This window comes from Haliaeetus leucocephalus, unplaced genomic scaffold (genome assembly GCF_000737465.1).
Source record: "Haliaeetus leucocephalus isolate CR32 unplaced genomic scaffold, Haliaeetus_leucocephalus-4.0 Scaffold32, whole genome shotgun sequence".
Taxonomy (NCBI): Eukaryota; Metazoa; Chordata; class Aves; order Accipitriformes; family Accipitridae; genus Haliaeetus; species Haliaeetus leucocephalus.
The window spans coordinates 693,779-709,572 of NW_010972468.1; the positions used below are offsets into that span (position 1 = coordinate 693,779).

General features: G+C 38.6%; 1 protein-coding gene across 3 annotated transcripts in view; it reads right to left on the bottom strand.

Annotated features, from left to right (window-relative positions):
• The window catches only part of NAA16 (N(alpha)-acetyltransferase 16, NatA auxiliary subunit), a 71,645-nt gene that overhangs the window by 54,419 nt on the left and 1,432 nt on the right, over positions 1-15,794 (bottom strand). For all 3 annotated transcript variants that reach the window (XM_010576537.1, XM_010576544.1, XM_010576551.1), the window contains exons 2-3: positions 4,401-4,485; positions 2,040-2,144 (exon numbers count right to left, since the gene is read on the bottom strand). In XM_010576537.1, coding sequence (XP_010574839.1) covers positions 2,040-2,144; positions 4,401-4,485 — 190 coding nt within the window. The remainder of the gene's footprint in view (positions 1-2,039; positions 2,145-4,400; positions 4,486-15,794) is intronic.

Below are 15,794 nucleotides of genomic sequence, written 5' to 3' on the forward strand. Positions count from 1 at the left end.
CAGCTCTGGGCAGTCTTGCATGTGTTCCTACAGTGTCCCGAGTATAACATGCCACTATCTGAAACATTTATTCTTGAAATAAGTGTAGATCTCTGACCAGGTAACTACTCAAGTTATGTCCAAAAATGGGTCAGAATTCATTTGTAGTTTGACCAGAAATTTTCTGGATTTCTAAACAAATTTTAGAACAGCCATTTTCCCCCCAGTCCTCAATATGGGAAACCTCAGAAGAATTAAAACCTTCTACTCCTCCTCAAACAAGTCAGTACACTGAAGTGACCAGCTGTATTTTAAACACCCTCTACCAGATACTTTCTAAAAAGCACATATGACAAAATACACCAAAAGCACCTTCAAATGTTACCACAAGAAGTTAAGAACGCATAGATGTATTCCACCTCCTCGAAACCAGCTACTGGAAGGAGGTGACTTCAGCAGCTATCCCCTGCCTCTCCCTTTAAACCAATCGACAGGCATTAAGCTCACATAAAACAGGAAATGTAAACATTATTTTAGAGAACCTCCCAAGCTCTGCTTATGTAGCACTGAGGCCTTCAAGCTTTCATCAGAACTTCACGGATAGTCTGGCATTAATTCAGTATCAGCTAGCTTGTGCTTACTAGAGAAGTAATCTGTCTATGCAGAATTACTCTAGGGGATTCTCGGTAGAGCTGTAACAATACACTTGAATGCAAAAAGTTGGAACTTTTTGCTTTGTCAGAACTAGTTCTATGGATGCAGCTAAAAAAACAACAAACAGGAACATTTGTGCCTAATAGGATTCAGATGAGTTTACACTTTTTCTGAATTCAGAAAAAAAATCCTTGTCATCTTCTTAAGGTAAGTTTAACGAGTCAGTAAAACAGTGATAAAAATCCACTAAAACTCATAACCAAAAAAAAAATCAAATTTTTTTTTTTTCAACTTGTCCAGGAAGAGCATCCCTTTGACCACCCCATCTGCCAAATTAGATCTGAAAAAAACACAGATCCCTCCAGCATTTGTAGGGAAGTCTTCTACACAGTTTTAAGAGAGTCAGCATGAAGTGCAGACAAGAATTAGTGATGCGGATAAATCCCACTCTGGAATTTTGTTTAGGAATCAGAATCCCCCCAAAACTCTCCACTAACTTGCCCAGATTCTTCTGCTGCCTGATTTAAGGTGCATGACTTCTTACACATAGATTAAAGTTGCTTTGGTATTCCTTAGGTGTTCAGCTTTTAAGATCAAGAAGGTACTAATTATCTTTGATTGCTTCACGGCATACCTCTAGTGATAACCTCCATAAACTTAGAGGTTTTTCCCAAACTCAAGCTCCCTGGACATTTAATATAGGAATGGTGTAAACAGCAATTCCTTTGTCTTAACTAAATGGCCATCAGAAAGTGTTTGCTGTGATATTAAAGGAAGATTTTTTTTTTATGTTAAAAACTTAAATATTTCATGGGAAATTTGTCCCACAACATGCAACTCAAATGCATACAGAACAAGTAAGGCATTCTGTGCAAATCTGAAGCAGCCTCCTATCTGTGGCTTAAACAGAAGACAGCTACTCCCAAAGCTCTTGGGTAGCTGTTAAGTATTTCATAGGTATAAACTTTTGGAAGACAAGCTTAGAACACAGTAGTAGTCGTCAAGCCAGTAGACCTAAAGCATTATCTAAAATTCAGTGGCAAAACAGGTATTTTACAGAGCACCTCTAGATTGGATTTCTTACACCTTTTTAAGAGAGAAGAAAACTTTAGAATAGGCCAGATTTTACAAGCCATACCCATTCTCTGCAGAAAGTAGACAGCATAGATGGTCTTTTCCTAAGAGAGAAATGCAAAAGGCATTTTTCTTAAATATTCTGAAAAATTGTAGAGAGGAAAATAAAACCTTATTTCAAGTATTTGATTACCAATTAATATTCACTGTACACACCTTAGACTTTTTTTTATACAGAGCACATTATGAACTTGAAAAGCATGTACTAATGTAGCAATTGCAGAAGTGAGAACTCTTAGCAAAAAGATCAGGTTTTGTATTACAAAGGATACAGACATGACTCTTTACATCATTACGAAGTCCTTTACGAACAAATTCATATGCTTCTTCCTTCTTCCCTAAGCAGTTCAAGGTCAATCCTTTCATCGCGAGCGTCTCTGTAAAAAATATCATACACTTATGTTTCTGACTTCCCATATGCCAGTTTCACAGTGCAGATATCCTTTGATGTTGTTACACAGTAAAGTTCCCCATTAAATGATAGATTTAGATCAGGGTAGTAGCCTAGCACAGCTGAAGACTGTTATATGGAAGCATTTCCTTTCTTGAAATTGGTCTTCAAAAGACCACTGCAGAGCATCATACAGATGTGATGAATACAGACAACACAAACTTCATTAATAAAGACATTTAACTGGCTTTAAGGGAGTTATCAATAAGCTAAAGCAATTTTAGAGAGTTTCTCAATGTGTGTTGAAGTTCCAGGTAGGCAGAACAAGAAAAAAATTCATTAGGTTGTGTCATACTGTAAGAAACAGATCTCTGTCACAGTCAGCTCCACTATTATCAGGTTGCTTACAAAGCATTAGTTAAGACGACCATATTTCCTGCTACAGTATTTTGAGGGTAAGAGATCTTCTCAAAGTAGCAGCATTTTAGTCAACATTGAGAGGCACAAGATTCCAAATAATACATCGATATGACTACTGCTCCCTCTCTCCCCCATTCTTCAAGTAGCACTGCGGGAAAGAAGTTCCATGTAACGCACACACTATGCCTGAAAGCTGTTCCAGATTCGTATTTCAGTTTTTTTGCTAAATAAAAGACCACTTAGTTTTGGCCCCTGCGAGAAGATTAGTCACATTTTCATCACAGTACTCTGCTTTTCCTCCAGCTGCAACCTTTTCCCTAGTATTAATGGCAAGAGCCCATCATCTCAAGTTCAGCTGTAACAGCAGTTTGAAGTTTCATTGATAGACCCGTTTTAACACCATTTTCTGTAAAGTACACCTAAAGTGAATGATGACCCAACAAGAGCCAAGGTTTTTGTTTTGTTTTTAAGTTGTCCTACATGCACACTGTAAGAACAGAGAAAGCTAGAATGATACCTTCCCAATAATATTGGGAAGCTTGAAAAAGAATATCCCTGCTGTGGGAAGGAGGGCAAACTACTCCTACCTTCCCACAGCAGGGAGATAACTGTCCAGCCACAGCAATCCATCTGTTTGCCACCTTCTCACTACATTTTTCAAATTCCTTGTCTCTGAAGCTAAGTGTGACAACAGTGCAGCTTCCCATCAGATCATTTCATTGGCTTAGTTCTGCTTCAGCTGTTTGTTCCAGGCTTTGCTCCCAAGCTTCAAAGCCGTTAGTGGCTCAGAGCCCAAGTAGTATGTGGACTGCCAAGTCAGCTAAGTTGTCCTGGAAAAGTTTAAGAGGCAGCAAGAGCAGAAAAGACCGAGATGTATACTGAGATGTTACAAAAAACACAAGTGCTAGGAGAGACAAACGCATTAGGTCAGAGCTGGACAAGCCACTCTAGCTTTGAGGCAAGACGAGAACTGTACTTTTATCTCTAGGGAAGTAATGAAGACAGAGAAACAGCAGACACTGGTGGAAGCATGAAAAGGATTAGTCGGCTATTTTGCCAAGATTTGACAGAGTCAAATAGGAAAATAATTTTACTGACACAGTACATGCACACTCAGTGTTAGCTTGCTTCAACAGCAGACAACAAAGAAAAATTCACTGTATCAGAAGGAAAGATTGGCTGAACCATGCAACAGAAATCCTGTAATACAGTAAGACTAGAGTATCTTACTGAGGATTAAGTTCTGAAAGATGTAAACAGAAGCAACATTTTGCCATCCCGTTTCCTATAATATTTATCAGAACAGGATCTCCAGATTCTGTCCTTAGCTTCAAGTATTAGCAGCAACAGTATTACGCTTAACTTTGCTCCTTATGAGTAGCAATTTGGTATGCAGTACAGAAAATTTTACAAGTATGAACTTAAAAAAAAGCAAGATTTCGAATTCATTAGCAGACTACCTTCATGTAATAGTCAAAAAAAGGCTGGGCTTGCTATTAAATAGGAATGTAAGAAAAACCCACACTAGCATTCTGACCTAGAAACCTAGAAAGGCAACTTACTTGGAAGCTTCACTTAGGTGTGCTTCCACCATATATTTTGATCTTCATCATGCCGCCACACAGAAGTGTTTGACTGAGCTAGGGTGAAAACTTGGTCTGAATGCACAAAGACTGAAAATCCAGAGTAGTTCTTCAGTCATAAGGACAGAATCATACTCAGCAAGAGGCTCCTTTGTTTCCCAAAAGTATGGAATAGACTGATTTTACATTCAAGCTCATGACAGGAAAAAAAGAAAAATACGTTTTCAGTCTGTAGTTACCTCCATGTTCAGCAAATTTCGGGTTAGAGAGGATCATCTTGCAGAACTTGAGTCCATTTTTGTACTGTTTTTGTTCATAGCATTTCTGGAAAAAAGGTGGAATACAATCACTGAAATGCATTTAAAAACAGAGTACCTTAACACAGTATTACAAATGCACTAGTTCTTTCAGTAAGGTATGGTAATCAGATCACTAACAAGCTCTAGCTGAATATGACTATTCATACTACATTGCCTTTTTTCAGCATTCAGAACAGTATCTACCTTCATTTACATGCAGCCAACGCTCTACCTCATGGTCTCCTTTTTACAAGAAGTTAGTAATTCCTTTTCAACAGAAATAGGAAAGGCAAGTAGGAATGTCTACTTCAATTCAGAAATTCTTAAAATAGAGAACCAAGCTAGAAATCTTGACTCAACAGAACTTTTGAGAAGAGTTAGTGTTAAACAGCCTAGACACTCCCTTCAACATCCCATTTCCCTGGCCTAGGGACCTCCCAGAATAAGAAGTCTCAGACAGAAGACTTTCCTTCTTGCCGGTATAGACTTCTGCGAGAAAGAGAGAAACCATGAAGTAGGCTAGACCTATTGTAACAAACAAAAAAAAAAAAAGAAAATCCAGGGAGAGAGAATTTACCTGGGCATTGAAAAAAAAAAATAAATCTAATTTCTGGCTGGAATAGTAAAGCTAAGGGCTACTTTTAGATTTATTTAGGGTACCATTTACCTAATCACTAGGTAAACTGGCAAACAATGCGGTTCCACTGGGGAAAAAAGAAAAACAAAAACATGTGAACCTGGGCCCCTATTTTCTTTTGAAAGATATTACTTGATGTTAACAAGTCATTAAGGTCTTAGTAATTTAAATTGATTACTGATCACTACAGATGGTCAATTTAAAATAAAGTTACTTAAGCCTGTTAAAGGCATGCTTTTATCAGTAAGCGTGAAAATGATGTAAGGTCTTCTTCACTTGAAGAAAAAAAAAAAACAAACCAGGCATAACTTGGCACCATTTTCAGTTAATAAGGTGTATCGCCCTGCTGTAATTTGGACAGGTATTCTCAGGAGAAACTATGTCATTTCAGTTATGTGCTTGAGTACTTTTAACTGTCTCTCATAGATCACTCCCACTCCATCAATCTTCCAGGACAGAGGTAAAACCTTTGTTAAATTAATGCAGAGTGTAGTAACTCCTTCACAGTCATAATACATCATCACATAGCTTCCCAGGGTACAAGCAATACAGAAGCATGCCTATGTTCACTTTCAGGTAATTGGCTAAGGTGCCAGAACAAGAGTCCTCCTCCAGTCTGTGGGAAAGGGCTTAACTGCAGGCAGTTTTTAAGCCTTTGTTGCCTGAAACTCAAGACACTTGCAGTTAACCATGATTAAGTGGAGACTAAATCATAGGGTAATTTAGGTCAGCAGAAACCTTTGGAGGTCACCTAAATCACCCCTCAAAACAAAGGGGAGCTAACCTTGATATTAGAACAGGTTGCTCTGCCTGGCTGACTTCTGGCAGGATGGCCAGGGAGTTCCCATCAGAGGCACACAGTTATACTATGGCAATTAACACCTAAACAGCAGCAACAAAAGAGCTTTGAGAACTAGTTTCCAGAGCTTTATCAGAAATAACGCAGGTTGCAGCAAAACTCGGAGTCTCCTCTAGGATAAGGTCAAATTCTTCCATTCATCTATTTTTCCTTTCTTAACATAAGATGCTTAGTATTATTTTTAAAGAATCATAAGAAAATACCAACAATGTTCTAAGTATGCTTTCTAAATTTATTCAGGTATGCCTAAAAAAAAAGTAACAGAATAGTCAACATTCATCTACGATTTTACAGCTCTTGCAATGTTGAGTGAAACTCCAAATATACAGCAATGCTTAACCATAGAACAGTAGCTATTTGAGTCAAGTATCCACTTAAAATAGATCCACTACTTGAGGAAATCGTATCTATTATCCTTGTTCCAACATTTTTATCCTAGAGAGTTCAGTCTCAGGCCTAGAATAAGAACTGAACTTCGATAATTATAGACAATTTTGAAATTTCTGGAGGACAAAAAAGATCACATTTTCCAAAGGCCAACAGACAGATGGGAGAGAGAAGTTAATGCTCTCCACTGAGAAGCACAAGTACAACATTCACAGTTGTTTGGCTTGCTTATAGACAACCAGCATACTTGTCAATAAACAGGTTAGCTCAAAACCAGACACAAACCACAGCATTTCTTGCCGAGCTGCTAGTTACTAGACAAAAGAGGGACTGACTACATAAACATAATGAATCAGTATGAAATACAACTTTACACAATTGCACTGCTCATGGGACGAGCCTTGCTGGTTAGTCAGAAGGTGACTTCCCAGCCCTGCTCCCTCCAAATACACACACGTGCATTTGTAAATAAGTTATGTATTTATACCAATACATTGGATTAAACGTATACCAATGTAAGAGAAACAGACTTTCCTCAGCAAGACAAATTGACTCTCACCATCAACTTACATAGATATACTGAAAGGCTTACAGATTCAGTTATATGGACAAGCCCAGGGCTTTAAAGCATCCAAACATCATGAATGGACTGTTTTAAACTTCTCTCTGTCCAAAAAATGTGAATAAGCACACTGTGCTCCACCTGTGTCTTGTTTACAGGAGACCAAAGGTTGATGCCATACAATACCATCTCATTCTGTAGTACAGATGGGAATTTCATAGTTGAGAAACCTGATGTCTCCATATGTATTCTCAAGTTTTGTACTAATCACGACAAATAATAGCTAAAATGTGTTCATTTGTGTCTGTCCCACTGCATTACATCTTTGGTATATTAAAAAAACCAAAAACCACAAAACCCAGCATATTAACTTGATCTTTTAAACAGCCTTATCTGTTGTGCTTAATGTGAGCTCCCCATCACCCTTTTATGGCAATAATTTCCTGCTAAAACTAAAGCCAGATCATGAACATTTACAGGCTTGAAACCTCAAAGGGAGATTTTGGCAAGGCCAAAATGTTATCCAGAACTTCTGCTACCAGATGTTCCTGGAAGGATGTTACCTCCTCTGGCAAACATCTCATCCTGGTTTATGCCCTTTTTCAACACTAACTCAGAGATATAATCCACTCGTAGACTTTGCCATACAATTAAGCCAGACATCATTTTATGTGCTTTCAGGTAAGTATCAAGTGCATCTACATAGAGGTCAAATAGGCACAGCATCTAGGAAGTAACTATAAAGCTAAAAAATACTAGTAACAAGGATACAACAACGAAGAGCAAGAGGAGACTTTAATCCCGTATTACAGTGCTTTGCTGCTTCTAAAGGAACTTCCATTCACAAATTCCAACTTATTTTTTTGTATCATGCCATCTTTTTTTAGAGACAAAACCCCTCCTACTACTAAATATAAACAGCATCAGGGATCTGAATGGCTCACTAACATTACTTATAAAACAGAAGGAATTCACGTATCACAACTCAATCACATATGCCATTTACATGTAAATTATGTTTAACTATTTGCAACATCAGGTTAGTAAAGGGATGCTTTTACGGACTACACCTCCCTAGACAAAGCATTTGCCACTTAAAAAAAAAGGTCTTGTATTGAGAGAACAGCTATGCTTTTCACATACTGAAGACAGAAATTAATACACAGATCGGCCATTTTATGGCTGAAGAACATCTCATTATGGCCCTCAGACATTAATGCTCACTTCTGAGAAGCCATCTAACAAAAAAAGGCTCAGCTGACTACTCAAAGAGAAACTGCAGTTGCAGCAACCAATTCCCTTCCTCACACCTTGTTGTCCCTACTACCTCTGAATGTACTGAAGTGACATATTACTTCATAAACCATTTTCATACAAAGGCTGAATAAAATGTAGTATCACCTTCAAAGAAGGACAGGTATCACATCAAACCGAAAAGTAGTGTTAAGCATGGCAACCAGGCTTCCTTGATCAACTTAAATGTTTTAATAGTTTTAAGTTGTTTAAGATGGTCTATGACTATAACAGAGCTGCAGCAAAGAAGTTCAATCCAAATGAGACACGCTACATATGCTCACCATGAGACTGGTCAAAGTGGGCTTATAAGAACAATGGGGACAGACTTTTTAGCAGGGCCTGTTGTGATAGGACAAGAGGTAATGTTTTTAAACTAAAATAGGATAGATTCAGACTAGATATAAGGAAGAAATTTATTTTACAATGAGGGTGGTGAAACACTGGAACAGGCTGCTCAGAGAGGTGGTAGATGCCCCAACCCTGGAAACATTCAAGGTCAGGTTGGACGGGGCTCTGAGCAACCTGATCTAGTTGAAGGTGTCCCTGCTCATTGCAGGGGGAGTTGGACTAGATGACCTTTAAAGGTCCCTTCCAACCCAAACTATTCTATGATTTTATGTGCAATTTTCTTTAATAACAATACTGCAATTTGGAAGTTGGTTTTGCTGTCTCTTGACAAGAACTTGTCAAACACTAAATCCAAACCACTGCCAGCAATTTAACACTATTCTCTGATTCTACCTGTGCAGCCCACATTCTATTAATACAGGTCTGCACATCAATAGCCTGCCTCACCAGAAACATGCTGGACCATCAGAACCACGAATAAGAAAAAAAATAAGCATTTCAACTGATTTAACCATTTCTGAGTAGCTGAATAAAAACAGCTTCAAGCTTTCTAAGAACAATACCATTTAAGTTTATTATAGTCTTCCCTGCTATTGTACTTCCATATAATCCTGCTTGCAGACCTCTCAGCACTTGACAGAGTTTCAACATTCTTCTTGCCAGGTAGCATCTTCTCTCTTATTGCCAAGACTTTGGTGCAAAACTCTGGTGTTTTTGGCAACACCCAGAATTCACTTAAACAAAATTTTAATCTTATGCTCTCAGTGCTTACACCTTCAGTTTTCTAAACTGTGTGTCTGCTGTGTAACACCAGTGGGGGGGCTGGGTAAGAAAGAAACCCAAGAGCTAAATGGGGAACATCAGCGCCAAGAGAAAAAGACAAGGCTTACGCATCAAGCCCTGTGGAGAGAATTCTGGAAGTCAGTTGTGCTGGAAATCTGTCCAAGCCACAATGGTGATCAAGTTCAGTAATAAAAAACCCTCAAAGTTATCACTGACTGATCAGCAATTTTTCCTGGGAGCTATCTGACAAGTATTTAGGGGCTGTCCAAATTATTAATACACATTTCTGACCAAAACCAGGCACAATCAATACAGGAACATCAGCATACTGTCAGTATTCTTCTTAATTAGCATTTAACACTTGGACCTTTTAAAAAGCCTTGTTTTATTTCACATCTATAAAACAATGTCATCTGCATCTAACAGACATTCGATGTTTTCCACAGCAGCTGATGAAATTAGTTATCCAAGTACCTTAGATTTTAGGCAGAATTCAGTATATACTGTTCCTATGCTAACAAATAATAATTACTAAATTATTCACCAGTTTGATAGCTACGTCTGACACCATCTTGTTTGAATTATGTATGATTAAGTTCCAAAAGAGTTCAGCATCTATGTTGGAAATGCTCCTTGTACCATGAAATATTTGGATACTTTGCAATACCAACACCGGAAAAGAAAGCATCATGATACTACTAAATTTCAGAGACAGACTAGGGACCTGTGCATGAGGTTCCCCAAACAGCAGCCCTCTCTCCACACTGATTTCAGCTCACTGATGCTTGAGAGAATGGAAAAAAGTATCAGCTGGAAGGGGCTTCAGCTTATGGAGGCCAAGGAGAAAGTTCATTACCCCTCTCCCACTATCACAGCATCTTAGATTTCTAGTCCCAGGACAACCCTTCCAGTGTATCAACATGTTCTTCTATCCCTTCCCCCAAGCCCTACTGATATTTTACATATGCACGGCCACCCCCTACTCTCTGCTGGTAAGGGTGGTTAACCTCATCAGCTGAGATAAAAAGAAGAGGAAGACAACCTAGCTCCAGCTTTGCTTGCTTCAGTTGTCAAAATGGACAGGCCACATCATTCTTCCCCAGACCTGGGGGAACAGTGCTGAGTCAGACTACAGACAGTGTTGTACAATAGAACAAGCAGCCAGCATCATGTACAGTGTTAACATTTTGATCAAAAGTACTAATGTACCAGTAATATCTAAGCTTTCACTATCCTGATTCTCTGTATACAAAAGCATTTTCTCCTTTAATCAGCTTTTTCCAGTTACTTAAATCTACAGAACACAAAAAACATACTTCCACCTGTATTCTGTACAGTAACAGTCGTAACCACTGCTGTTTGTATTCTATATTATTGACAGAGTAAAACTGATACTGTATTTATTACCGGAAAGAACATGTGTGATAATAGAATGTTATTTTGACATTTGTTGTCAGGGACATCTTTAAAAGCCCTATAAACTATGCCTCTTTTTAAGGGGGCAGCTCATTATTAAAAAGCTTGCCTTAAATTAAGGCCCAGTCTAATTCCGCACTGTGCACACACACTCAATACAACTTGAATCCCTAGAATAGCCTTTGCTTCAAAGGGGCAGAACCAAGAGAATATGCAGTAGAAAGAGCTCTTGCTTACAAGTGCTTAGCACCCGTAACTTCCTCAGTATTCGAGTTGGTACTCTAGCCTTTATGAACATGTGTACGCCTCTGCAAAGCAGAAACCACAACAGCAACACTAGAAATTAGACCAGTCATAGCCCCATCATACATTTTCAACTAGTTTTTAATCTGCACTTTGTGTAGAAGTACTGAAGAGACCAATCTGCAACATCTCCTGGGATGAAACTGCAATTTGCCTAGCAAGAACTCAGACTTAGCAGGTGCTCCACAAGCTAGTGGAACTGCATCTGTGAGCAGTTAAGCAAACAAAACCATCAGCATCAGCCCTGTTTTGTGAGACCTGATACACATGCACATATAAATATCAGGCTTTAAAAAAGTTATGCTTTTATTTAGACATCTTAAAGCAAGTTCCAGGCAATTACTGATGCAAGCCTTAAACGCTAACTTCATCTCAACATCCCATTAAAGATTTCACAGCGATTCAGACAAAAAAGTTGCATGAATCATAACAGCTCAAGCCAGAGATCAGACCCACCTGGTACAGGCCACTAGAGGTAAGATGCAAGTGTCAGATGCATAGGGAGAGGCTTATGAGTAAGACAAGTGTTATTACAGTTCTCACCAGAATGTTCTCAGCCTCTGGTTATTTGTGCCTCACCAATCCTGAGCCAAAGGGTATGTCTTCACACACTCAAAAAACTGACGGGCTTCGCCCCCACACACCCTGAAGCAACTAGAACTTTTCATAGCTACCACATCTTGCAGCAAAGGGTTCCACAGTATAACTACCTTTTAAGAACTTTCTGTTTGGAGCCTGCTTCTTTGCAGCCACCATTTCTACCAAAATGAAAACTAGGCATGATAGCTTGAAAATAGGTAAGTTTCTACTTAACTTCTCCAGATTGTTTACAATTTCAGAATCTTCTATTAAGTTCTTTCTCCTTCAAGAAGGTAATTTCATACATGCATCCTTCTTCTGAGGAGGCTCAGGGGCAGGACCAGGGAAAACCTTACAGACACAGCATTGCAAATGTAGACTTAAAGCATACTTCAGCAGTGGTGTAACAGCATTCTTTTCCCAGGATTCACCGGCTTTCAACTACTGTATAAGGAAATTATTCTAACAGAACCTCAAAAATCCCTAAAAATCTCAAATCTTAGGGGCAATCCAGCTCACAGCCCATACTAGCTCTACATTAAATTAGGATTTCCAAGTCTAACATTCATCTGCAAACAATTTTACTTGCTATGACCCAGCTTACTCCAGAAACATGAAGTACTTCTGCACATTTTCAGGTGGCCTTCACTTCTTATGCCATGAGTAGTTTAGTACCACTGAACTCTCCTTGCCGTTCATCACTTGTTCTGTTCAATATAACCACAGGCAATTAAGAAAGAGCTCCAGCACAAAACACAATGGGACTTAACTCTGAAAAGTTATTTATTCATATAGGAACTTTCCTAAAAAAAAAAGAGTCCAGAGTGAATAACCAACCAACACCATTCTATGGAAGCCTGCTTTATGAGCCTTTCATGATGCCCTTTACAAATGCCTTTTGAAAAATTAAACCAGGAATATTTATTTGGGATAAAGTCTTCTCCAAATCAGACTCCCTTAAATCACTGACAAACGTGAAGCATGATTTTCCTTTATGAAAGTCTTACTGACTCTTACCATTAGTCTATTATCTATCCTCCACAATTCTGTCATTTTAGTAGTCTGCAGCTGGCCAAGCATCATCACCACCTCTTTTGAAAGTCATTATCAAGGAAACAGCCTACACTCTTCCGATGCTGCCCCTCCTTAGCAGCACAAGTAACAACCGCACCACAGATCAGTCTCACTAGTTACACCAGAAAATTTTTACTGACAGTTCGATTCTCCTATCTTTAAAGGAAAGGATCTTTAATAGAGACTTCAAACATCCACTACACCAGTAGCAGATTACAATGGCTACCTCAGCTATGTTATTCATGTCATTTGGGAGGCACTGATTAGCATAGCATCATACCTTCCCAATTATTGGGTTTAATAGTTTGGTAACTCCCCCACATCATTACTAGGAGACTGACTATTTGCATGCTTATAATCCATCATTATTTCATTAAATAAAATAAAAAACAACCTTTTAGAACATTATGAGTAAGAATTAACTCCCACAAACAATTGCATATTTATCTCTTATCACAGAAGAAATCTCAAGATTATTGTAGAAATCAGGGAACAAAAAGGACACTACAGAGAAGCTGAACAACTCCTCAGAGATAGGGCACTTCAGGTAATTTCTAAGATTTCCTCACCCAAAAAAGTGGAAGATACATGTCTGAATGAACTACGGAGCAACAAGTCACTGCTACAAAGGGATATACCTGCAGACTTTTTGTATTTAATTACCTCAAGTCACACAAGAGTAAATGGCTAAACTGGTCTCTGTAAGAGTAATGCCTCATACCTGAAGAGGTACTAGGACTTGGCTCCCTCATAACAGGACGAAATATTCACAGGCTAGCCCTTCCTCAAGGGAAACACATTTGCAATTAAAGCAGCAAACCCTATTTTATGCAACAATATGTGAAATTCACTAAACAAAAAAAAAGTCAAAGGATTAATTATTTACAGGCATGATACTATCCACAGTTATATTAGGCATGAAACAAACAGCAGACAATACCTTACACTGTGACACTGGGCCAACACCAATAGTTATTACAAGACACTAAGCATTTCTGAAAAACAAAAACTATTTGGCAAGTAAGCCGTGAAAGTATGACAACCACCCCATGGCTTTCCTCTAAAGCACTCGTAAGAACTACTACCATGCCCTGTCCAGACAGGGATGATTTAATTCCATACAGCCAAAGCTTAAAAATAATTTTAAGATGAGACATAGTTTATAATCTGGGTTCTCAGGTGGAGAGGAAAAGAAAAAAAAAAAATCAAAGCTGCTTAAACAGAAACATACTCTGAAAGCAAGCTTACAACTCTGCTTTAAATACAGAAAATAAAAGAGCTGCCTAAGCTTACTAGAAGTAAACATGAAATGCACATAACCAAACTTCAATGTTATCAACAAGCATTTTCAAGTTACCACATGTACATGTTTATTTTAGATTGCGTCTGCACCATTCACTTCAAATGTTGTACGAGCTGAAGACTGATTTTAAGTGGCAAGAAACGCAGCAGCATTCCTGTGCTAATTCTTCTTTATGGATGCCTTTCTCTTTCCATAAAGGGGGAGCCAGGAAGCTTTCAAACACTTCCTCCATGCCTTCTGTGAGACTGCGAAGTGAAAGAGAAGAGCCTGAAGTTGCTCAGCTCCTCTCTCTCAGGCAACATCACACCTGTAAGCACCATCAGAGCTCCTGGGGAAGAGCACTACTCTGAGAAAAAGCCCCTGTAGAAGAGTGGAAGTAAGGCTTAAGAAACAAAACAGACCTGGAAGTCAGGACAGCAAAAGAAACAAGCTCTAGCACTACCTTACTGTAGTACTGACAAACTAGAACTACTACCAATGCTGCAATTGCTATTAGTTCCCTAATCACATCACAGCTAGTTTTAAGTCAGCTTGTTCAAGTACTGCCAAGCATGCAGGCACACAAATTGATGTGGCTTAGAAACTATTTGCTCAGCTTCTTGAGCAGACTTCACAGCTTACACTGAACTCCGTGAGGCCACACTAGTTTGGGCAGCTCTGTAAGCTCGGTTTGCTGTTATGTGGGCATCTCGTTCAGACTGTCGATAACCTGTCTCACATGTTACATACACACAAGTCACTGACTCCGAAGTAATTCTCATGATCTCCAAATGAGTTTCCCATTTCATAACTGCTAATTCTCCACAGAGTGTTTGTAAAAATACTTAGTCTTAATATATGAGTATAGTTCCCTCACATCTGTTCCAAGCGATTAAATCACTACATGCTTGTAAAGTCTTATTATTCCCCCCCCCCATTTTTAAAATGCCCATAGCACCCCTAGTAATTTCAAGTATTCTGGCAGTGCCAAAGTAGGCAAAAGCTGCTTCAATCAAAGAGCTTTTAGCACTACAAGCTATACTACTATGCTAAAATACTCTGAAACATGTCAAACAACTGAAGGATTCAATCCGTACTACGTAGACATTAGTATTCCAGAAAGAGTGGGACATGAAAAAGTCAAAGCTAGCTAGAAAAAGTAGTAAGACATTAAGTGTCAAGAAGTATCAATACATGAAGTGACAAGGCAACAAGTAAAAGTTTGTGATTAACACTTCAGAAACTGTGACTAGCCACTACACAGCACCAGGTAAACCTTCTGAAGGCTTTAGAAAGCAAGTAAATTTCCGTATCAGCTTCACTGTAGTTTTATGCCTCTCTTTTTCCTTGCCTAAGCACTCAGGTTTTGCCCACTGCTTAACTAAAAAAAAAAACAAAACAAAAACAAAACCAAAAACAAACAAAAAACCCAACAACCTCCAAAAAACCCAGGTTGTCTAAAATATGATCTCCAGAAAAGGTCTTCTATATTTCAGTTAAAAAAAACTTCAGAAGTGACTGCTACTGTGAACTTGTTTGCTACTAGTAAAAATAATCACTTAACTGTTCTAATATTAGTCATTTATTTTTAGCAGAGAGAAAGAGGAGTGCTAGAATGACTTACTAGGATGCATACCATAAGCATGCAGTAAGCAACAAATCACCATTAAGAACCACTAAGTCTTAAAATCTGGGTACTACCCAAAGCAAGTAAAAGAAAACAGCTCTGAAGCACCTGCTGAAACGCGCCAGCTACATAAAGAGTACACAGGCTTACACATACTGTTTGTTTTGAGCTCAGCTTCCTG